The sequence below is a fragment of the Lissotriton helveticus genome, unplaced genomic scaffold, assembly GCF_964261635.1.
Source record: "Lissotriton helveticus unplaced genomic scaffold, aLisHel1.1 SCAFFOLD_400, whole genome shotgun sequence".
Taxonomy (NCBI): domain Eukaryota; kingdom Metazoa; phylum Chordata; class Amphibia; order Caudata; family Salamandridae; genus Lissotriton; species Lissotriton helveticus.
In genome coordinates, this window is record NW_027611916.1 from 312,782 (window position 1) to 338,029 (window position 25,248).

General features: G+C 43.8%; 1 protein-coding gene across 1 annotated transcript in view; it reads right to left on the minus strand.

Moving 5' to 3' along the window:
* The window catches only part of LOC144807247 (uncharacterized), a 141,537-nt gene that overhangs the window by 16,800 nt on the left and 99,489 nt on the right, over window positions 1-25,248 (minus strand). Inside the window, exon 3 of the mRNA XM_078673098.1 lies at window positions 7,402-7,590. Coding sequence (XP_078529224.1) covers window positions 7,403-7,590 — 188 coding nt within the window. The 3' untranslated portion in view covers window position 7,402. The remainder of the gene's footprint in view (window positions 1-7,401; window positions 7,591-25,248) is intronic.

Genomic DNA, 25,248 nt, shown 5'->3' on the forward strand with positions numbered 1-25,248 from the left:
CACTGACTTCATCGCTCCCTTCATCATCTACTCCAAAGACTTCATGCTGCTCTGCAACCTCAATTTCCACCTCAAGGAGCCAATAGATCCCCGCTCCACTTCCCTCCTTGAAAGACCAACAGTAAAATAGTGGTCTTGACCAGCTCATCACAGACCTTACACACATCGCAGGACATACTCTAGATCTGATCCTCGCTACCAGTGACAGGATCATGTACAACTCTGCCTTACGGCTCACATGGACCTGCCACTTAATTATCTATATTATCTCAATCACCACCCTACAAGTAAACACACCCCCAACCTATCCAGCTGGAACTGGAGGAAAGTACCTGGGGCAGACTGGTTCAACATCCTCAAAACAGACCAACCACCAACAATCCCGTACAAGGACATCACCAATTTCATTACATGGATCACAAAGTGCATGGACTCCCTCACACCCATCAAAAGCAACAGTCAAAAAAGACCCAAAACCAAGCCAGCTGCTATACACACAAGTTCTGCAAATCAAAGAAGCTAGAAAGAAAATGGATTACCATCCACAATGTCAACACCAAAAACCAGCAACACAGCTGTATTCTGATGCTTCAACCAACTTCTGAGAGATAGCCAATAAAGGGTACTAACCGAATGCATAGAGGCGAGGTCCAACAAATGCAAGGAGATCTTCTCTATAGTCAAAGAATTCACCATCCCGAGGCAACAGCTAACACCTTCACCCTATCACAGGAACTTTGAAGCACCTTATCGAACTTTGCACAGCAAAATAGGAAGGGCTCAACTCAGCGAATCAGGAATCCACGGGTCAAATAATCAATAAAGTGCCTCATTGCTTGGGAAACCACACTAGATTTAATGTAACAGACCACAGACACATCATGATGGCTAGAAGAATTTCCTGGATAGGGACCTCAAGGAAGAGCTTTGAGGGAGATCACGTTATCATCACTGTTAGATACCCTGCTCTAGAACATGACTTCCTGAAATACTCAGCCCACTCCAATATTCTTCAATCGAATAATAAATTATTACCACTGGGCTTTTTTATAGACTTTGGCACAATAATACATGCACGGAGCATTTCATTGCCCAATGGGGTTATCTTTGGGTTCCTGGTTGATTGAATGCATTTTTTAACCTCTTTGCCCCTCTGGCAGACCTCAATGATTTGGATTGATTTCCAGCTGATGATACTAGTCGTCTTATGAATGAATCCCCCACAAACTCCCCCTTACAGGTTCTGGCAGATGACGAAGCTCTCTCAAACTCTAATGCAGAGCCCCTATTTGCGGGCTTCCTTCTGAAGTCACTATACCCCAACCAGAAAATGTGATTACCACTCATCCAATCCGCACTAAAGACAACAGAAAAACGTAGCCTTTTCTCATGGAATGTGGACAGGTTATCAGCAAAATTTGCTGATGCAAGGTGGATCTCGTTTATTAGGTCTTTTAACATAATTTGCCTCCAGGAGACCTGGGAGATTGAGAACAATTTTTTCATTGGAGGTTTTACAACTTTCTCTCTCAGCGGCGAGCTCTAGAGCGGGCAGAGCGAGAGGTGGTCTGATTATCTTTATGGCTTTTATTCTTGGAGGGGCGATGAAGCAACTGAAGTGGGATTCAAGAGTGCTCTAGGGCTTCAAATTAGTCGTGGGAAGATCGCTCCGCTTGACCATAGTACATTTTTATAATGCCAAAAGGGGAAGGCTTTGGACATCAAGTCTATCAGATCTGAGAGGGGCATTAGAGACTTTGCAGGGAGAGGGCCTATGTGTTGATATCTGTCATCCATGTTATCTGTCATCCATGTCATGGTTCATTACAATCGCACCAAAGTGCCCAATCCTGTTAGATAAAGAAGGTATTCCGTAGGGCCTGAAGTGAATAGCTTTTTACACGGCCACAATTTAGTGTTCAGCTTAGATAAGAGACCGGATTCTTTTAATGCTGTTTCCCACCCGACTACAAAGGAAGGGGTTATGTGACAATAGTTGACTATATTTTGTGTGCCCCTCGCTGCGAGGGTCATCACTCTGCTTTAATATCCTCCATAGTCCTTATAGTGATCACCATCCCTTGACACCACTTTTTGAAAGTGCTGTTAATCAATCGAAGCACCCCTGTATATCCTTAGACTCAATATCTATAACTGACCTGGGTAGACGCCTTCGTTGGTCACGAGTAGACCCTAAGGCTTTTAATCATTTTCATTTTAAAACTAAACAAAGGGAGATTCAAATTCCCTAGCACCATTGGCAGTGGAAGATTATTAATTCCTTCATTACCAACACGCAGTCAACTGCTTCTTTATAATTAGTTTCTGGAGTTCTAATCATGCCGACCATGCAAAATGGTTTGATGATAAGTGTTGACTGGCCATTTGTCTCCTAAAGAAGGCCCTGAAATAGACCCCCAGGGTTAGAAAGAGGGTGACTGATTGTTATCACAATTAGAAGGTGGCGCTCAAGGACCGGAGGCAAACATTACAAGGGCAGGCATAGGAAGAACTAACCCAAGCAAGTACGCAGCGGATAGCACTCAATTTTGGCAAGTAATAAACAGAACCTGTTTTACTGATGCACTGAAACCCGCTCTACGTCAACATATTACCCCGGAAGATTGCATCACCCATTACAAAGGGGTCTATAATTATGGGATTTGTGAGGGAGTTGACAGCAAGACAGGGTCAACTCAGTCGGACATCCCTATAACCTTCACCCTGGATGAAGTAAGGGTCGGCATTGAGGGACTGGCCTGGAGTAAGGCCCGGGTCCAGAATGGGTTCCACTGGATCGTTTCCAGGATAACATTGATGTGTAGGCCCTGGTTTTGATGCGGTTGTTAAATGCAGTAGTAAGGAACAGGTTACCATTGCTGTGGTCTACTGCCACGATCGTGCCGATCTTCAAGAAGGAGAACAAGAATATTCCCCATTGTTACCGCCCCATCTCGCTGATTGAATCTACAGTTAAAGTTCTGGGGCGGGTCTTACTTAATAGGCTCTCCAAGTGGGCCGACTTAAATAATATCATCTCTGACATGCTGTATGGCTTCCGGATGGGAAAATCAACCACGGAGCAATGTTTGAATCTGTATTTGACAATTGCTAAATACATGGTTGCTCAACCTGGTGCCCTTTTTCTTGTTTTTATGGATCTTGACCGGGTGAATCACAAAAAATGATGGGCCCTACTTGATTCCCTGGGGATCAAGCCTGCTATTGTAAATTTACTGAGGACCCTCCATGCCCACACCTCAGCCGTAGTTAGATATTCACAGGGGGCGGGAACCACTGATTGTTTTAACTTCATCACGGGGGTTCGCCAGGGGTGCATCTCATCCCCTTTTCTATTTACTCTATACATTAACGGCCCTGACATCTTTGCAGACAGACTGTTCCGAGTGGGTAAGAAAGCAATCCCAGTTCTTATATACGCAGATGATGTGATCCTGATGGCAAGCACTGCGAGTGGCCTACAGGCCCTGATTGATGGATTTGCAGGGGCAGATCTACAATAACTGGCGCATACCTGCATATCAGCAGGGATGCGCCAGTTATTGTGCGCCACGGCTCCGCCACCATGGATGCGCCGCATTTACAATGCGGTGCACCATGGTGCAAAAATGGCACAGATGCGTTACGCATCTGTGCCGTAAAGGCGGCGCATTGATGGAGTTGCGTCGCAAGCGCAACACTGCTCCAGCAATGCTCTGGGGGGGTCCTATCATTAAAATGCAGCGTCAATTCTTACGCCTTCTTCAAGCAGGTGCAGGGTTTTGACGCGGCATGTGCTCAAAAGTAATTGAGTGAAATCTTGTAGATTTCACTCAGCCACTTTTGGAAGGCGTTTCTGCGCGGGGGGGCGTTCCAGCGCAGGAACGCCTACTTCTGGCGCAGGACTATACAACGTGACGCATCTCCCAGATGCGTCACGTTGTAAATACCCCTGAGCGTGGTGCATCTTTTGCGCCGCCGCTACGTCACAAAAGTGACGCAACGGCGGCGTAAAAGACGCACAAGGGGCTTGTAAATCTGCCTCGTAGATTTTATGATCTGTTTTGGGCCTTCACTTAGTGATATGTTTTGGAAGTTGCCACCGGGAGACCCGCTCTAAAGCAGGTGCCCAAACTGTAACTGAGGTCCCGGCTTTTCATTATTTAGCAATCAACAAGAAATTGAATTGGAAACAGTTGATAGAGACGAAGGTATGCGATATGAATAAATCAATGGAAGCTATTGCTAGATATGCCTAGGTACATGGACCCCGGGTGTGACGATGAAGCTCTATCCGTCATTTTGTGTATGCAAGGCCTTGTAGGGAATGAGGTGTGGGGCTTTATAGCGACCAACAAACTCCAGATCGTAGAAAATAAGTTCCTGAAACGTTTATTGTAGGTCCCAAATGGCACCCCGTTGTTTTTCGTGCATGAGGAACTAGGGGTAAGTTACATAGCGGACATGGTGGCAGTAACACCCCTGACCAGTTGGGTGGAAATCTGGTCTAATGACGAGTTGGTCGTAAATCAACTGATTGCATCAGATTGTTTATCACTAGACCATGCACTTAAAATCCCCTGGCTCCACTGTATTAAAGAGACTTCTACTGCTTTGGGCGGGGCAAATATTTTTTCAAAGCCTGACTCAGTGAAGCCCCGGGACATGAGGATAATGATGGAGCGGCCAACTGTGAAAACACCGAGCTAACCAAGCCAGCGGTGACAGGACATGCTCTCCTAACACCAGTACAGGGCATGGAGAATTACCTATGGAGGTTGAGAAATGCCCCTGATCGACTTTTAATGTCTCGTTTCAGATTTAACCAGCTTCACCATCTTTTAGCTCAGCCGGCTGGTTTTGTTTTACATGATGAGATGGGAGGCCCCTGTGGGTGCGACAATAATTTTCCACAGGATACCCTACATTTTGTGCTTTATGTAAATATTTTACTTGTCCTAGGAGAATATGTCTTAAACCCCTTTTAAAAGCAATCAGCTTTAGGCAAGCCCACGTCGCCTTAATGTATCTGCAGCCGCTGCCTAATGATCATACGCTCTTTGCAGTTATGAATTTTTTGTGATCTAGAAATACCAGATGTTTTAATGGTTGATTGGATTTTGCTCTTTTGCACCCGACCTAGACTGACACTCAGTTGTGCTGATGACGCGTTTTAAGGCTTGTCTCTGTTTTACCATTGTAATTTGTTATGGATGTAAACGATGAAGTGTTTTAAGGCATGCCATTGTTTTATTATTTCATTACTTTTATGGATTTGATTACCTCTGAATAAAGATTATTATTATTACAGCAACTTCAAACAACAACCAGAACCCAAACTCCTCATCACCAACTTGACTCCTGATTGAATGGGGAAAACACACCAAAGAAGGACTACAGCAAATGTTCACTCCTGAACCTCAATGGGCCCATATCCACACAACATCTACAACAGTGGAGGTCCACCAATTGGTATGCCCTTCAGCCACATAATATGCCACCTTTCTATGAGACTGGAAGCTCGCAGTAGTCAACGCCCTCCTCAAAAACCACTGGATGATCCAAGCAAGATGAGCATTCTTTGACCCATATTTCTGCTCCCATCCCCAGCCAAAGTGTTAGAAAAGGTCATCAACAAACAATTCACCCACCACCTGTAACTCCAACATTTTTTTAACATGTGACAGTTGAATTCGCCTTGCATTGTTTATATATCTTTTTAGGAAATGATAATTGTCTACTAGAATCAGCCAGCACTTGCGGAAACACAAGACTGAATCTCCTGTCAGACCAAACATTCATTCAAAGCACGTTGCCATGCAACAATACTCTCATTCAGCCATCCTGTATCCGTTCAGAAGACCCCAGGTGGACAAGTGGGCGGGTAATCTTTCATAGCACCATACTCCCCATAACAAACAGGGTACAACTACCCGAAGAAGTCTCAAGTCTCAGATATTTGTAGACGTGCATAACCCCTCGGCATCTGCACAAAGATACCAACAGCAAGTGACATGTATAAAAAAAATCAAAAGCATCAAATCAGCATGACCCAGTACTGAAACTGAACTGTGCCAAATGGAGAGGGAAAGAAGGCCCCACATCTATCAAGATATGGCTCATGTGGGCTGTCCAGGGCCAGTTCAGACACCCTTCCACCATGAAGCCAGGGGGCCTGCATTACAGGCAGGTTTATTGTTGTGCAGGGAGGGACCCCTTTACGCACACAAACAACCCTTAGAGGCATGTTCCGCTTTCTATGTGTGCTGCAGGATTCTTAGAAAGAGGGAACATCAAGGAGAAACAAAGATATTTCTCAGTGTGCCTCTAACGGGAAGGCATGCAATTTTGATGCTTTCCCAGTCTTAGTGAATCTGACAATGTCCCAAAGTGCAAGTGTATGTGAATGAGAACACCCACACTCCACCCATGTAATACCTTCCTGGTGCAAAGTAAAACAAGGCAGTGACTTGCGCTATCTTGCATTACTCTGGATTTACCAAGCCACACAGGGCCACTCAAGGTGTAATAACACAATCCCATGATAAATCTGGCACCGGGTCTTTCCACTTTTCTATAACAGCACTCCTGATCCTACACAGCTGGTCAAAGGTGCAGAGCAAACTTCACACTGTAATCTTGAGAGCAAAAGTGAAATGCCAGTGCTGTTGTTTGTGTCTCTTCTTCAAAAATTAAACCCCTGCTTTAGGAGTTTGTTTAAAAAAAAAACAGAAGTCTTTGCTGAGTGGCGGCATTACAAATGGCGGCCACTAAGCAGAGTTACAGCGGCACTGAAATCTCTGGCCGGACGGTGATGATCTCTAAAGATGGGCACCTTTAAAATGCTAAATAAGGGCTTAAGTTATCATAAACTTGTTGTTCTTTATTGGTTTAAAGTAAGATTTCTTTAACAATGGAATGCTGCTGCCCAATATTAACTTTAGGAATGCTCCAAAAAGTCAACAATTGTATAGTTTTCAATGAATCATCAGGAATAGAAGTGTTCCCACCTGCCACTCTTTTCTACTCACACTTCCCTAATCAAGTATATGTTAGTCTTAATAAATGACCTCTAATTTGCTAATGGCACCCTCAAGCGCTGGGTTTCCCCCTCCGCCACAACCAGTATGGAAAGTCCTGAGTCTCTACGCAAGCATCTCTATGGCCTGGTCTCTCATCTTCCTCCAGCAGTTGCCCCTCCATGCAGGATTACCTAAGATTACATGATCCATTTGCCCTGCCCCCCCCAAAGTGAGCAGAGCTTCCCTCACCTTAGAGTCCAACTCCGAGCATGAGTGCAGGTGCCAGGGGGAGTCACTCCATGCAGGATTACCACATGTGCTCCCCTCACACTACATGATGTATCTGCCCCCCCCCCACAATGAGCTCAGCTTCCCTCACCTTAGAGTCCAGCTCTGAGCAGGAGAGCTGCCATCAGGGGGAGCAGCAGGGCGCTGATTCTCACGGTGTGTGCGCCATTGCACAAGTCGGTGCTGCAGCAGTAAACATCACTGGAATATTCTCCGTTCTCCCCCTCTCCTCCTCTGCACAGGGCTGAGCAGCCCCTGTATGTATTTTGCTTTTGCAATTCTAAAGGAAAAACATAAATGATTTTAAATGACACATACATCCACAAAGGTCCTGACACAACTGGGTATGTTTACAACACTTTGACCTGCTCCACAGACTTGAACAATGACCCTTTACACCTCCAAGGAGCAGTTTCACCAAAGCATCTGCAAGAGGGGGTGCTGACAGTGGCACAATGACTGACTGACACTCCCTGCTCTGCTGGAACATTAAGGGCTAAAGCTCTGGATGTTTCACCCTGAAGACAGTTTGAGCCTACTGGGCTCCCATCCAAAGAGGTTTTACCATCAAGTACAGGAAGGGCACACTCTTAGTTTGCACACTAATGTTTTCTTAGTTTGGCGAGATGAATAAATAAATACATTAGATCAGGAGGTGAAAATATATGTATTTTAAATTCATTACTCTAATGTAAGTTGGAAGGTTGATCAATAAACAAAGATCTGTGTATGATTCTGCTATTATTGTCTAGTGCAGATAATTCCTGTACTAGTTCTTCTACTGACTTGGGCGGTGAGGTTAAGATCTGATGAAGAGATGGAAGTGTGTCCTTTACTTACGAAATGTTGAATACACAGATGGGCGTCTACTCGAGCTCTTATCTAAAATGGTATTACGTTTCAGTAAAGGAGGGCACAGAGAAAGAGTCCAACTTTAGGGATTTGGAACAAGTACTTAAGGAAGATGGTTTAATTTGCGATCAATTTTTTTTAATGGCCTTTAAAAGTTTGTTTAGGAATGATATGAATCCCTGTGCATTTGTTCTGGGTCTCCTTGATGTGTCCACTTCACACACCACTATTTGTTAAACTCCCCTGACTTCACATCCACAAGAAAATCATTTGGAAAGAGTTATGCATCTGTCACTGGTGCTGGTTACTTCAATAACCCTCTTTATATTCAAGAACAAATCCCCCCTTTTTCTCTTTCTCCAGCTCTGCTCAACAGCTCTTGGTTGCTCTTGAAGAGGAGACTTTATCCAGCTTTCCCCCAAGATGAGAGGAGCTGCAATTAGCAAACAATTGTTAAGGCCCAAACAAAGAGTGCCCATACTTATGCCGTGATTTACTAGGGTGGTACTCCAGTCCTACTCCTGAAATTCAGGAAGTAACACAAGAGTTCTCCTGATTTACTCCTGAAAGGCTGTCTGATGTGACCAACATTTGAAGCACTCCTGTCTTACTCTTGACATTGATGGAGCGAGGAAGTGACAAAAAAGTTTGTGTACCCCTTGTGAAATCAGGTTCCCCATAAGTATAACATATATTAATCAAATGTATTGCAGTACTAACCAACAAAACAAAAAGCACACACAGAAAAAGTACACTTGCATGTGCTGCAAATCGTAATACATTAATCAAGTGAATCTGTCATACTAACATAGTGCAATAAATTAATTTTTTTAATAAATAAAGCTATGCAAACACCGAGATTGGTAAGTATAAAGGTGTTCTTGTTGCTTAATGGTAGGTAACGACTAACAGGTTAAAGTTAGAGACGGGGGAAGGTAAACAGAAGGGTTTTACTTCTAAATCTTACAAATAATTTTTTTTTTTATATATAATAGTTCCCGTTATGGCTCATGCGGCCTAACAAAAAATGGAGGTTTTGTGGGACTCTGAGAGAGTGAATTTCTACGCATGTGTGACAATGCTCAAGAGATGCAAGAGCAGCCTGTGCCTAGGCTACTGATGTCAAGGTCAGCATGGCCTGGAAGAGCAGGATGTTGCCAGATGAGATGATTGAGTTGAGAGCCTCAGAACATTTTGTAAAGTGTCTACATTGAGTACAGGCTGAAAATGTTGCAAACATGAACAATTATGACCACATGAGAATTATAAAAGTGACTTTGCCAAATTTCGAACAATGAGGAGAAGAGGTGATTTTCACCATGAGGAATGAGTGTGGACCCTAAAGTTTCAAATTTTAGTTAGATAGTTAGTGAAAAAGGGTATAAAAGAGGCCGTTTGGAGGATTGAAAAAAAGTCCTTTCTTGCTTTGAATTTTTGCACCATGACATGCTGACGGACTGATCAATTTTTGGATGCTAAAGACTTTGAAACTTTTCTTGACTTGTGATGGGATTGTAGTCCTGATGGGACGTATACATCGAGGAAGATAGAGAGGCTGGTTTGGGAACTTGTGTTGTTTAATCCTGTTTTTCCTTCACTTCAAGAAAACGGGTAATATGTCTTTGAATCTTTTATTTTCTGAACCATTTTGCTAATAAATGTAAGCTAATTGAATTCATCCTTTCACTCGTGTTTGAATAATTAACCCCTTCGACGCTCATGACGGAACGGTTCCGTCATGAGCGTCGGTTGAGCTGTGCTCATGACGGAACCGATCCGTCATGAGCCCATAGGCTCATTAGAACCTTCAGCACAGCGCGAAAATTCGCGCCGCGCTGAAGGGGTTAAAGAAATGTTAATATAGATTTTCTGAATAAAATTAAACTTAAATTAAAAGTCATGTCAGAGTAATTGAGAGGCAAATTAAAGTTAAACTAAATGGAAAACTAAGCTTGTTATCCATCAACTAATCTCTACTAGCTGGTCCATCAACCAAACTGGTGGAGTGCCTTAAGGTTGTTCTTATGAATTTAAAATACCATGGTGATGTCCATAGAATGCATATGTATATAATGTATAGAATTTAAATTTGTAGATTAATTAGGGTACTCCACTGTCCAGCAGCCCGTCCTCTAGGTTTCACTGATCTTGGGAGCAGTGTGTTTTGTTCGAATGAGTGACTTGCGGTCCTATGGACCCCACCGACGAGTAGAGTGTGAAAGCTCCTGAGTATTCCAAGATGGTTTGGATGGTTGTTTGAGAGCAGCGCTTGATCAGTTTTCTTGGTACCAGGAGTCTGGTTGCTATAGGTTAGTTTGGATAAGTAATGTGTAGATTTGACGAGGCAAATGTATATAGAGTTCTGATGTACAGAAAATTATGACTAACATTATATGTTGAGTCTGTATCACGTTATGTGTAGTCGGAATTTTGAAGCTTCCAGGAAGTAGGAAGCTGGTCACTCTGTCTGCAGGCAGAGGAAAACTTGTGGCAGGTGAAGTCGCACAGTCCATAGTCTGTTTCAAGGTGGTAACGTTGTCATGCGTTACAAGTTAGGGACATTTTATGTGTGAAAGTGGTGAATGTATACTGAAGGCTACCTATAAAATCTTGGGCTTAAGCACATGAATCAATTGAGTATTCTGATTAAAACTTATCCCTGAGAAAGTAATAGAAGTTCCCCCTAAGCTTGAGAGAAGGGTAAGGTAGAGGGAAGTGCTACTTTATCGGCGAAACTAAAATTCTGTGGTAGAGAAGAGATAAACGCTGTTTACTGGAAATACAGAATTCCTGTGAATTTGACCAAACTGTCACGTTGGTCTTAGTGAAACAGACAAATGGAAATGTTTGATGTGGTTACTAACTGGTTTTAGTTGTATAAAGTACAAATACAGTGTGCCGATGAATTTTGTAAAGGAGGGGTCAGCAGAAGCAGCAGAAGCCGGAGCAGGGCTGACGTCAGAATTGTCGTGCTGGGATAGGTCCGCGTGACCAAAACATTTTGAGCGCTGATTAGTGCATTAGCGAGAGTGTGTAAGCATAGGTTGAAGTGATTGTGGCGTGTTCTATTCTGATTGGTGCATTAGTGTGAATCACACTGTGATAGGTTGGTGTAGTGGAGAAGTTTGAGGAAGAGCGTACAATTGTTTTGGCTTGAGAAATTTACAGTAGAATGGAGCTTCATCACGAAGAAGAAAGAGAGAAACCTACTTGGTTTAAGAAAATAAAGAACATGTTCAAGAAAGACAAAGAAATAGTTAAACAGGTGGGAAAATTACTTCCTCCCCCTAAAACGCCTGTATCATACATGATGACAAAATATGTCTATCACACCTGTATTGGTTAGAACATTGGGCAAGATACACTAAAAATTATGGAGTATTGGCGGTTCCAGAAGTAGGTCCCTTTAATACTGCGGTGTTGAGAAATTTGAGAAGATGACTAAACTTGAACCAAGACCGACTCAAATTGAGGCATTGGCCGAATGGGAAGATGAAACCAAGGTGTAATTTGAGAGGTTTATGGGGAACAACTCATGAGAGTAGGATGAGAAGATGGAGTAATGCCGATATGTATGATGGAATGTATCCGGTAAGAACAGTTGCTGAGATGGTGGGTCGCAAATGCACAGAGAAAAGGAATAATATAGACCCAGAGAGAAAGAGTTATGGGATCAGTGATACCGAGGCTGGGGTGATGGAGGAGATTTTAAATAGAAGACCCCCTCCATATCAACTAAGTTCAGTGGTGAGTCCAAATGCACCACCAATGGAGACCAGTTTTTCAGATACTCCAAGGCAAAATTCTGAAATTAGAAGTAGTTCTGAACAAAAGGAACAGAAACCTGAGGAAAATCCAAGTACTTCTGAATTCATGAGATCCACAAACTAATTAACTGAAAAAATACAAGAACTCACTAAAAATATAGAAGCTGTAATGGTACCTGTAACAATAGGTGCAGTAATTCCTGTGTTTGAAAATCAGAGGATAAAAGAACTATTGTTAACAATCCCCTTGAACCCGAGTTTACAAAAAGTGATAGAAAAGGATTTGTCTGAAATTCGGGATACTAGTTGTATGACCCCACCTGAATAAACCAGACATCAAAGTCTTCTGTATAAGTTTCCTATGGGTGCGGAATCTAATTTCTTAGCTTTACAATATTCTGCAAAGGAATTTATTAAATTTTGTACACCTTTCAGTGTTTGCGATATTAAAATTGTATCATCGGCAAAAAGGAGTTCCGGCATGGGCAACCTCCTAACCTAGGAGAGCCATGTTCACATCCCACAGATGATCAGGGATGTCATTAACATATAGGGAAAATAAAGTTGGTGCTAAAATGCACCCCTGCCTTACACCTCTATTGACCTCAATTGGTTCAGTTAGTTCGCCTTGTGGGCCCCATCTGACCTTTGCCCAACTGTCTTCGTGTAATCTTATAGCCTGTAGAGGAATTTCCCCCGGGACCCTTGGTCCTTTAAGGACTTCCATAGGAGATTTCTAGGAACAAGGTCAAATGCTGCTTTTAATTCCATAAAGGCTATATACAAATGCCCCTTCCTGAATGTTATATACTTCCACGCAATACAAGGAATCTAAAAACCTGGTCAATCGTGCCAGTCTTCACTCCAAAACCCGCCTGGTATTTTGATAAAATGTTATGTTCCTCACTCCATTCAATCAATCTATTTAAAATTTGCCTAGCATATACCTTCTGCAGAACATCAATAAGATTCATTGTTCAATAATTTGAAGGGTTATGTCGATCGCCCTTTTTAAAAATAGTCGTAATCTCTACCCCTTTCCAAGTTTCTGGTAAGGGTGCACCTGATGCAAGAGAATTACAAAACAAGTTAATATAAGGGTACCAAACACCTTTGTCGTGCTTCCACAAATCAACCGGTAATTTATCAGGGCCAGGCGCCTTTCCTGGCTTAACTGCATCTATGGGTGCAAGCTAAAAACTAGATGTACGTCATTTGTGATGCTTTCGTAACTGATCGGGCAATAATCAATATCATTAAAAGATGAGGAGTAAAGACTAGAAAAATGTGCTACCCAAGTTTTGGGGTCTAGAAAAAGGTCCTTACTACAGCTGCCTTTTTTATTGCCCTTTGAGATTAGTCGCCAAAAGCTGACTTGGTCCTTTGCTGTCCTGTTAAAAGTAATGCATCCCAAATGTTGCTGAGGTTAACATTTCTTTGTACTCTAACCTTTTTTCCCTTAGGGCTACCATATCTTTGGTTTTAGAAGCTGTAATATGCAAACATTTTTTGGGATAATTTTTGTTGTCATTTATGGTTTTTCATATTTGTCTAAACGTTTTATATGTTTCGTGTTTCTCATACATGCAATGATCAACCTTTTTGTATTTGAAATTGAAAAGTAAAGGGTGAAACTAAATAAACCTACATAATCAGAAGTAGTCCTGATTCATGTACTTGTAATACCAAGCAACAAAGATGTGTGAGGGGAGCAAGTTGTATATTAGTGTATTAAGAGGGTCCAGCCCCACCCCACGTCCCGGGACCTAACTCCTTAAGCTTTAGCAGTTAAGGGCGGGTTTTTTACCCGCGAGAGTCTACAGGGCACTAGATTCAAGCGTGCTTTGGACTAGACTCATTTGTTGTAGAGAGGGACTAGTAGTCCTTCTCAATACGATGTCTGAGAAAGACACGTTATCATTTTCTGAGACCCACATCAAAAACCTATTAGCTTCCTCCCCATTCGGAAGTGTCACTTTAAGTACCTCTGCCCAGCAACAAAACGAATCAGACAAACTTACTAGACTAAGCAAAAAACACATCAGAACCAAACTCCACGGACACTTTCTCCTGCAACACCTTAGAGGTGGCACCATCCCTTGGGGGCTGCAGGTGAAAAATGTCCCAGTAATTTTTATGGAGGACGCAGAATACAAATTAGGCTTTAGTCGGATAAATACAAAATGTAGCCGGGACCTCATGGTTTACACCATTGAGACCGCACAAACACTTTGTCGACAGGAACTTGATGAAATTGAGAAATTAACTAAAAGTATTGCAGAAAGTGAGGTGATCCCCGATGCGAAGACTTTAATAGAGAAAATAGAGAAGGAAATCCTGCAGTTTAAAGACATCACTATCAACAATAAAACTGCCCAGTACGAACGAGATTCAAAGTCATTCACGTTAGAGAAGGCATACCCATTCTTGAAGGACGACTACTACTCACAAGCGGACTCACGCGGAGCACTATATAACTATCAGGGACGCTCTCGCAATAGATTTAAAACATTTTCAGAGACAACCTCATCAGACTCTTCGGGCTCCGACTCGAGAAGCAACAATAAAAAACAAGTTGCTTTTTTAGAACAGGGCCAACAGCCAAAACAAAGGCAAAAAATACCATGGGAAATGCGGACACGCAAACAATTCTACAAGTCGTAAGAGCACCCTCTTCTGTTGTCAATCTGTCTAAAAAAGTTTTAACACAGGACGAAGAGTCCGTGTTAAATCTAGGACTAAAATTTGTTCCCAGAAAACATACAGATTTTGCAAAAACAAAAATGGAGATCATTGCTTTCTGTCGCAAGATACGACTAAAAGCATTTTTTGCCAACCAACCCCCAAGTATTGATATGGAAACAACAGGACTCAGGAATAAATCCACCTTCTGCCCGAATCACAATATTCCGAAACAGATTCATGTATTTGAACAAGTTTTGCTATCTTCCTTAAATAAACTTGAAAGGAACCAAAAGTATGTTCACCAGAACATAAGCAAAGGACAGCAAGTGGCATTGAGGGCACTTAGGGAGGATTCAACTGTGGTCATCAAACCAGCCGACAAGGGCGGGGCAGTAGTGATCTGGCCCCGCGACAAATATCTTACAGAGGGGTCCACACAGGTAAACAACCAGGTGTGGTATAGACTACTCCAGGAGGATCCATCTAAACAAATACAAGGGGTCATAAAAGAACTAGTGCAAATAGGGATTGACAGTGGGTTCGTGGGAACCAAGGAGGCAGAATTCTTGGTCAAGAAATGTCCACGAACACCGATCTTGTATTTTTTGCCCAAGATCCATAAGAGACTTAATGATCCACCAGGCCGACCGATCGTTTCCGGGTGCGACTCGTGCCTGGAACCGATCTCTAAATATGTAGACTTTTTCCTGAAGCCGTTTGTTAGTCATGTAAAATCGTACCTCAGGGATACCACCGATTTTTTGGTCAAAGTTGAGGGAACGGAATTTGACAATAAAACTGAAATCATGGTGACCATGGATGTCACGTCACTATATACGCAAATACCACAAGATGAGGCGTTAGAGGTTATGGAAATGTACTTAGATACTAGAGAGAGACCCCATCGGGTCCCCACATCGTTCATTCTACAACTAGCTGAACTGACTCTGAAGAAAAATTATTTTCGCTTTAATGATCAGTTCTTCATCCAAATCAAGGGTACGGCCATGGGATGTCCCTATGCGCCTGAGATGGCAGTTCTGTACATGGCAGAATATGAGCACAAATTTGTGGATAACAACAATCCATTAAAAGCACACATCAAACAGTGGTTGCGATACATCGATGACGTGTGGCTCCTGTGGCAGGGGAGCCACACTGAGTTGATGGCATTTCACCAATGGCTGAACAACAGACACCAGGATATTAAATTCTCGATTGAACAAAGTAACAGCAAAATGACGTTTCTCGATGTAGAAATTTCCAATGATGAGGGTCACCTAAAAGCGTCCCTCTATAAGAAAAAGACCGACAAAAATACAATCCTACACCACAGCAGTGACCACCCTAGAAATCTTAGAGCGAACCTTCCCTATGGGCAGCTCCTTAGGATAAGGAGAAACTGCTCAGAAGTTTCGGAATGTGATCAACATGCCCAGACATTCTGTGGTGAGATGATCAACAGAGGTTACCCTAAAAAATTACTGAAGCATTCGCTCAAACGGGCTAGATATACTCCTCGTGAGTGCCTGCTAACACAGGATAAGCAAAAACCAGAGCTTGACAAGATGGTCTGTGTGACCACATATGGTCCCGACACCCACAAAGTCAGACAAATGATCCTGAAAAACTGGCATCTCTTAGAGGAACTTGAATGTCCCTTTCCAAGGCCAATATTCGCATATAAAAAGAACCAAAGCATTGTCCAGCAACTGGTACGTGCTGATGTGCGAATCCAAAAAACAAAAAGCGACCTGCTCTCCCAATGGGGCCTCAAACCCATGGTGGGACACCATAAATGTGGGAACTGCGTATCTTGCGACACCACAATGGAAGGGATTGAATTCACCCATAAAAACATCAAATGGAAGAATGTAGGATTCTCCAATTGTCGGACACGAAATGTTGTGTATGCAATTGTATGTCCGTGTGACAAAATTTATATTGGGAAAACTAACCAACAAGTGAATACTCGCATTACGCAGCACAGATCTAGAATAAAGAATAAGGTAGCAAATGCGCCCATGGTGCAGCACTTTACAGAGAAAAGCCATTGAGAAACTGAATTCAAATGGACAGTACTATACAGCATCAACCAGATGAAATGCCCCCCAGACACTGAAAATGTGCTTCTAACAAAAGAGGCATATTTAATTTTGAAATTTAATAGCACCCAAAGTGGGCTAAACACATTGTCAGAAGTCTCTAGGCTTTAACTCCCTTGAAAAACGTAAAGGTGAAATACTTGAATAGTGCTTCGTGTGAGTCAGCGTAATAACGGGTTGTCTCCATAAGATCACTTTGACAAACATCTTCCATGCAAGATGGCACACTAATCATTTCGAACTACAAGTTCCACAATCCCTAGACTGCGTCATCGACAGCTCCTTATGACGCTGGCAGTCAGATGTCTGTTGCCAATGAACGCCGGCTGGAACGCGGAAGCGCAGACTGACCGAGCACCGAAGACTGCCGGATGCTTTAACTCCGAGCCCCACGTTTTATTACTAAAGGTAGGAGCAAACGGGCCGAAATGAATTAAAATATGCCACACAAACGCAAGTGCAACACAGAATGATTCAAATCCCCGTTTTTTCGATAGATTGAAGAAAACGGAATCGTAACGCCAAGAGAGCAGACTCACGCCTGCCGAGGGACGTTTCCCTTGAAGGTAGAGTTTTTTTTAAACCTCCACAAACGTTAAAAACAAGCACGCCCCAATAATGAATTTTTAAATAACCTCGACTTTTTGTAAATAGGGAGCACAAGCCATATCGCAGTTCCAAAAAACAGATGACAGAAAACAAAGGGGGAGACGAAGACACACTTTATGAGCAGCGGTGCTAAAAACAGGTATGAATTAGTAGCACCCCTCACGAGCTAGGGAAGATCACCACCCAGTCTACAATTTTCTAAATAGGTACAACTATTCTTACAGATTTCCCAGAGACAGTCAGAGAGCTAGAAGGCTGCTGAACCTTTTGAATCCGGCCACAAGTAAAGCTACAGGTACGAATTTGTTTAGAGGCAGAGTGAAAGTGAAGCGAAATGGGACAGAGCAACAGAACTAAGATGTTGTTCTCTCTTTTCTCTTTTTGCACATAACACACAGATATTAGAAGTGACAAGGCCCTGATGAGACCCCGTTCATTCAATTAACGGGTTCGAAACGCGTCGGCACAAAGAAGGCTATAAAACAGGATTAACTGCGATTTGGACTCATTGATTTGTATCCTATTAGCCCTCTTTCAGACTCTTTGTCCTTCAATGAGCTTATGAAAAAGAGTATTTTTGATACCAGCATTCTGTTTGCAATTTGAGTATTTTGAACAAATGTTGTAATACTAAAATAATGTGCAATGTGTTGTTTCATATTTTGAATTTGATAATTTTTGTTGTCATTTATGGTTTTTCATATTTGTCTAAACGTTTTATATGTTTCGTGTTTCTCATACATGCAATGATCAACCTTTTTGTATTTGAAATTGAAAAGTAAAGGGTGAAACTAAATAAACCTACATAATCAGAAGTAGTCCTGATTCATGTACTTGTAATACCAAGCAACAAAGAAGTGTGAGGGGAGCAAGTTGTATATTAGTGTATTAAGAGGGTCCAGCCCCCCCCCCACGTCCCGGGACCTAACTCCTTAAGCTTTAGCAATTTTTAGAGTGCGGCATGCTTTGTTGTACCATGGGTTTTTTAACTCAGCCGCAGCCCTAATCGCATTATTAGCTCCCTTTGGGCTTTTACTTAGTATAGGTCTCAAGTCTTTGACTAGATTATGGTGGGTATCCATAATAGGAATGTCTAGTACAGGACAATCTACATACGGGGTGGCCCTATCTACTAAAGCTTCATAAATCTGCTTAATAGCGGGCTGGATTACTCTCTATCAAGGCCATTTTAAAGCTCTCCTATTATTACTTACGATTGTATCTATGTTTCCACTGCCAACTTCTCCTCTTGATATGATAACAGGGTTAAAAAGGTGGGCTGACAATGATAAGCATAGTGGGTAATGGTCACTCTCTACTCTATTTTCCACTTTAAAAGCAAGGGCAATTGACCATAGCTCAATTGAGATAATTATATAGTCTAAATGGATTTTTATATTCTACCTAAGAAATGTGTGAGTAGGTTGGTTATCGGATGGTAACCGGCCATTACAAGCCCTTAAGCAGTGTCCTGAAACAAGTCTTAATAACTGAGAAGCTGCTACTGTGCACGGCACTACTAGCTGGCTGTCCAGAAACGGGATATTGTAGACCAAATCTTCTTCCTGAAAAACATTTTCTAACACCACCACAGGTTCATATTTACGATTAAAATCGCCTCCCACTATTTTCAATGCCCTTGCATCAATCATGCTTAAAAGTTTTCTAGCTGCTCAATTACCCTTGATTGTTTACTTGGTAGTACCTGTAGTGAATGAATTCCCAATGAGAGAAATACCAGGAGGAGATTTTGTGCATGTTCCATGAACTAGGCAGAATATATTGTCATTTACTAATGATTTTCCCAGATTACGAGAGAAACCATTAGAATAGTACCGACAAGTTGATTGATTTGTGAAAGTCTCAAAAGTATTATGGGAGGATTTGGATGGATTGTTTGACATAGTAATACCAACAGCGAGGGATGCTATAAAAGGTGCTCCAGGACCCGAGGTAATGCATAAATATGATCAGGTAATTACATTCTTGAAAAATAAGATTCCTCCAAAAGAAACATGTTGGGTAAAGATCGACAGGACATTGCAAGAACCCAATGAATCTGTACATTCATATTATGAGAGGTTACTTTTGGTGTATAAACAGTACAGTGGGTATGAAGAATTGAGTGAAAAGCACATGAGTCATTTTGTAAACCGATTTGTGTTTGGGTGGAGACCGGAGATAAGTGAATGATAAAACACCACAAGGTGGGATGCCAATTTTATTCTGTAGATGAGATTTTAAGGCATGCAAAATATTGTTGTGATAAAATTGAAGCCAAACAAAGAGGGCTTAAAGAAAAGGCCATGTGGGCACAAGTGAAAGTAGCTGAACAGCAAGGAGCTCAGTTGGGGAACAAAATTAATGATGGAAGTCAGGCCAAACCAAAAGGTGATTCAATGAAAGGAAAATGACAATTACATTTATATGAAGAAAAGAAGAAGTGACCTTGTCACAACTGTGTCAAGTTAGGGCATTGGAGAAAAGAGTGTAAGTTACCTCCAAAGGTTAATCCCAAAAATACGACATTGAACACATAGGTGCAGAATGAGTTAAATCACCAGTTTTTGCCAGAGCAGCAGGTAGGTAACCAGCAGAGTCATGTGCCACAACCACCACTCCCACATAGTGTAAATCTTCAGAAATACAGTGCAGAGACAGGATTCTATGAAGGAGAACAGGTAACATGACCACCCTGTGTGAATGCAGTTCCACAGTACTGGTTGAGGTCAGATGGAAATGAGTCAGATGAGAGTTGTTGATGGTGCCTAGGAGAGGAAGAGGAGTGCGTGCTTGGCACAACTCTAGAAGTAGATCAATCTGGTCTCTTTGTGAATGGTAAAGTGAATGGTGTAAATATTACCTTCCTAGTGGATACAGATGCTACCTTCCTCTCTCTGATGAGTTTATCCAAGTTGTAGGAGTAGCGAACAGACAGATTAAAACACCCCTTATGGAACCAGTTGAGGTAGAAATTGGTAATTTCAAAGAAATGCATCGATTTGTGGTTTGTGACAGCAGTCCTGTAAATCTACTTGGAAGAGACATATTGTGTAAAATGATTTGTGCCATTAATTGTTCACCAGATGGCATTGAATTCCAAACTGCAGATGCAGACAGGTTATGTAAAATGACTATGTCAATGATAGATTCAGAGCAGAATGGGATGTTTCCTGTGTTTGATAGAGAAAAGATACCTGGTGAATTAAAAGAAACAGTCAAAGAAGGATTGTTCGATTTTACAGGAGAAGAAATAGGGTTAATGAGAGATTTGAGTCAGGTTAACATTTCTGTAAAAGAAGGAGTTGATTATCCAAATACCCCTCAATATAAATTGACACAAGAAATAATTGAAGGAATAACTCCTGATATTGACAAAATGATTGAGCAAGAGATTCTGAAAGAAATAATGATTAGTCCATGTAATTCACCTATAATGGAACATTTAGAATAGTGCAAGATTTGAGAAAAGTAAATAAAATAGTTGCCCCCATGTTGCCCCATCGTACCAAACCCAGCAGTAATCTTGTATCAAATTCCCCATGTTGCGGAATGGTACACAGTTATTGATTTATGTAATGCATTTTTCACTGTTCCATTACACCCTGACAGCCAACCAATATTTTCATTTCAGTTTGGAGAGCGTATTTTGGCATGGTGCCGAATTCCTCAAGGGTACTCTGAGAGTCATTCCATTTGTAATCAATTGCTAAAGAAGTCACTAGAAAGTCTAGATATGCCAGGAAAATCTGTATTGGTTCAGTATATTGATGACCTATTGGATGCTTCAAGAACCAAAGATGCACGTGTTTCTGATACAATTGCATTGCTGAATCATTTGGCAGAAGGAGGACACAAAGTGTCTCCATCAAAATTACAGGTTTGCCAGAAGGAAGTACAGTACCTAGGTCATAAGATTGGAAAGGGAACAAGAAAGGTTACCATAGAAAGAATCAGAATTATTCAAGGAATGAAGCCCCCCAAAACGCAGAAATAGGTGAGAATGTTCTTAGGAATGGTAGGGTACTGTTGACAATGGATTAGTGGATTTTCATTGATTGCAAACCCTTTACTAAGACTGACTGGAGCAGATGTGAAAGACCCCATAGTGTTGAACCAGACAGAAATGGCAGCATTTGAACAGTTGAAGACCAGTCTGTATGAAGCATCAGCCCTAGGTATGCCTGATTATGAGAAAGAATTTGAACTATATTGCAGTGAATGAAAAGGATGTGCATTATCAGTTATAATTCAGCGACAGGGCAGAATGAGAAGGTCTATTGCCTATTTTTCATCAGTATTGGATCCAGTTACAAAAGCATTGCCAGGATGCTTGAAAGCAGTTGCTGCTACAAGTGTAAGTCTGGAGCGGAGTGACGGTAAAGTGATGGGATACCCAGTGAAGGTGTATGTACCACACTCGGTTGAAATTCTCCTCACTAGAACAAAAACTCAGTTTTTAACAAACAACAGGATAACAAAACAGGAAAAGGTAATTCTGAGTGCGGACAATGTAACAGTAGCCAGAAGTGTACATTTAAATCCCTCTACATTGTTGCCTGATGCTCTGGAAGTGGAGGTGAAAGATGAAGTGGATCAAAAGTGTCTGGATGTACTTGAGTAGTGTACTAAACCAAGACCTGATATTAAGGATGAACCATTGCCGGAGGGCGTGGCTACGAGCCGAACATGGCGGACGTGTAGTTTTTGAGCTCCGTCCATAGCCCACGATACAAGCTGCCTATCCTGCTCCCCAGCAACACCACCCACCTGAATTCAACACCCGGAGCTTCAGCAAAGGAAGGAGAAGCGGCGACGGAGAACTGCCACCCTCCGACACCGTCTAGAACCAGGAAAGGACACAGTGCTCGCCAGGGCCTGCTGCCACGAGTGGAGCCACGACCTCGATTAGCGGGAGGGCCGACCTACTGCTTGCTGCCGGCGGAACTCCGCGGGGGCGCCGGAGGTAAACGTGGGCACTGGGCACAATCGCACACCTGCCCCCAACACCTGCTCCTCCTGCCCAGGTGTGCCACCTCCAGGGCACCTTGTGGGACAAGCCCTGCCCTCCCAAGTCCGACCCAGGCCGACTGCGCACTCGGACCGGACCACCGCCTGAGGCTCCACCGCAGCGCAGTCCGCATACATCCGAGAGCCTGAGCGCTGCGTGAAGGCTGCGGAATCCAGACGAGTGCTGGAGTGGCCGGAGGACCGCTGCACCAGACCAGGGACAAGCGACGGCTGCACTGCGCAGGCCGGATCCGCGGCTGTATTGGCGGACCCAACTTGCCTCCTCTCCGGGATCACGGGGAACACCAAGCTGACAGCGCAGAGAGTTACCAACACCGGGGCTCTGAGCCACGACTACGGAGCCACGACACAGGAAGCGCAGCGAGACACCTGTGGAGTCCCTGCTTACACCTTGCCAGAGACGGACTCCAGCGCCCATCTGGGTCGAGGCACGAGGGTAACGACGTCACACCCGGGAACACTTCTGCCGGGGCTGCTGCGCGGCGCTTCTGGCCTCCCCCTTTGAAGAACCCCTCGTGCCACGCAGCAGACGATACCTGCCACCCCCGCCAAAGCTCAAAATACTGCTCCACAGTGGACGCTACTCATAGCGCTGCTGCATCTCTCACAGGCGCTACAATTGCCATGGAACCGGCGGATCCCCTCAGTCCTCAAGGGTTATTGTGCTACTGACGCCCTATCTCCTAACGGATTAACTACTACAGGGACAGCCCGGACACAGGATATTGTGTGCCGCTACATAGTGGAGGTTGTGAAGGGGGCGTGTGATCGGCACAGCGTCGCCCTGCACACTAGATCCATGGGGAGACACAGGGGCAAGGCCCAGGACCAGGGCGCATCGACGGATATGCAGTCCACTGGCTCGGAAGACCCACTGGCCTCCTCCAATATGGACGTTATCCCACCGACAGGGAAAGGGACACAGGATGCCAAACTGGACCTTATCCTGAATGAAATACGGGCCACAAGAGAGGCGCTCGAATCACGTATGGACAACATGGCGACGGGCCTCTCATTGCTCCGGGCAGATCACAACAAACTGGCGGAGAGGGTGTCGGAGCAGAAACTCGCACTCAAGGATCTAATACCCCAGCAGACAGAACATTTCACGAAGCTGGAAGGCATGGAAAAACAACTCAGACAGCTGTGGGACAAGGTGGATGATGCGGAAGGACGAGCCCGCCGCAACAACGTCCGCATTTTGGGCATTCCGGAGCGCAGTGAAGGGAGGAATCCTACTCAGTTTGTGGAAGACTGGCTCAAAAAGATGGTAGGCCCAGAGGATCTGACTACCCTATACAGCGTGGAACGGGCGCATAGGATGCCCTCAAAACCGCCTCAACTAGGAGCACCACCGCGCCCTTTGATCGCACGCCTCCTTCACTATAAAGATCGTGACACAGTGCTACGCGCAGCGTGGGAGAAAGTGCCAATCCGATACGAAGACAAGACTATATCCGTATACCCAGACTTCACTCCAGCGGTGCAGCGAGCCAGGTCCACCTTCTTGGGGGTAAAACGCAAGTTGCGAGAACGAGAATTGAAATATGCCCTCCTATTCCCCGCCCGCCTCAAGATCCTACATGGCAACAGATCACACTTTTTTGACTCACCGGAGGAAGCGGAGGAATGGATGGAAGTAACGCTCACGCCACCAACCTCACAGGACCCATTTGCCGACGGTGGGAGAGATGGCCATCAGAATCAGCCAGACCGACGACGCCCTACCTCAGATACTGGCCAAGGCCCCTCAACACGGACCTCACCGAAAGGACAAGACGCAACGAACCGCTTGGAGGAAATGACAAAGGTGGCGCAGCTGACAGAGGAAGCACTAGCCGCTCACAATGCAGACACGGCGAGAGACGTGGCCAGCATTTCAGACACGCATCCGGAAGTATCGAGGTCAGCGGACAGCTTACAGCTCTTCCCCAAGATCACGGCGCAAATGGCTGCAGAATTTTAACAACAGGGCCTTGAACAATGCCAGGGTGGTAATGTATGAACCGCATAAATAGCAGCACACAGGTGGGTGGCCTGGGGGATGTACGTGCTACGGGTATGCTATGTCACCGCAGGTCAGCACAAATCAGGACCGAGTAGACTGCACCCCCCATCACATGAACATGGTTGTGTTTGACTATTACCCACGTTGGGTATCATGGTTTGGACCCCGGGTTCATTTATCTGGGGACCTCAATGTTCAGGGGTTAACTGTTAACATGGCAGTCCACTACCACCACAGGGTATACTTGGCATGCTCATCCACGGGCTCAACATTTCCACACTATGCGATCAGTTATGGGGCCACTTAATGTTTACAACTTGTGCACCTGGAACGTGCGGGGCATGGGTTCGATCCACAAAAGACACAGAATACTGGCTCAATGTAACCGTAGGGGGGGTCATGATAGCTTGCCTCCAGGAGACACATTTGTACAGTGCTGAGAACTCGAAACTGTTGAAGAAGTGGAGGGAACAACTCTTTGCTACATCCTACTCTGCATTCTCGAGGGGGGCAGCTATTTGGCTTCGTAATTCTGTACCCTTCAAACCAGTTGAGCAGAGAATTGACAAGGAGGGAAGATATGTATTTGTGAGGGGCATACTGGATGGTACCACTGTTGTGCTCGGATGTGTGTATGCACCAAATTCGGGTCAATCGGATTTTTTAACTCGACTTAATGGTGTTTTAGCGGATTGGGCAGAATATCAATGGGTTGTTGGGGGGGATTTTAATGCTGTGTTGGATGTCACATTGGACAGGTCACACCCACCCTTACACGCCACCGAAAGCAGGAAACAGGCGATTGCACTAACACAGTGGGCAGAAGGGTGGGACCTAGCAGATACATGGCGCAGCAAACACCTACTTGACAAGGAATATAC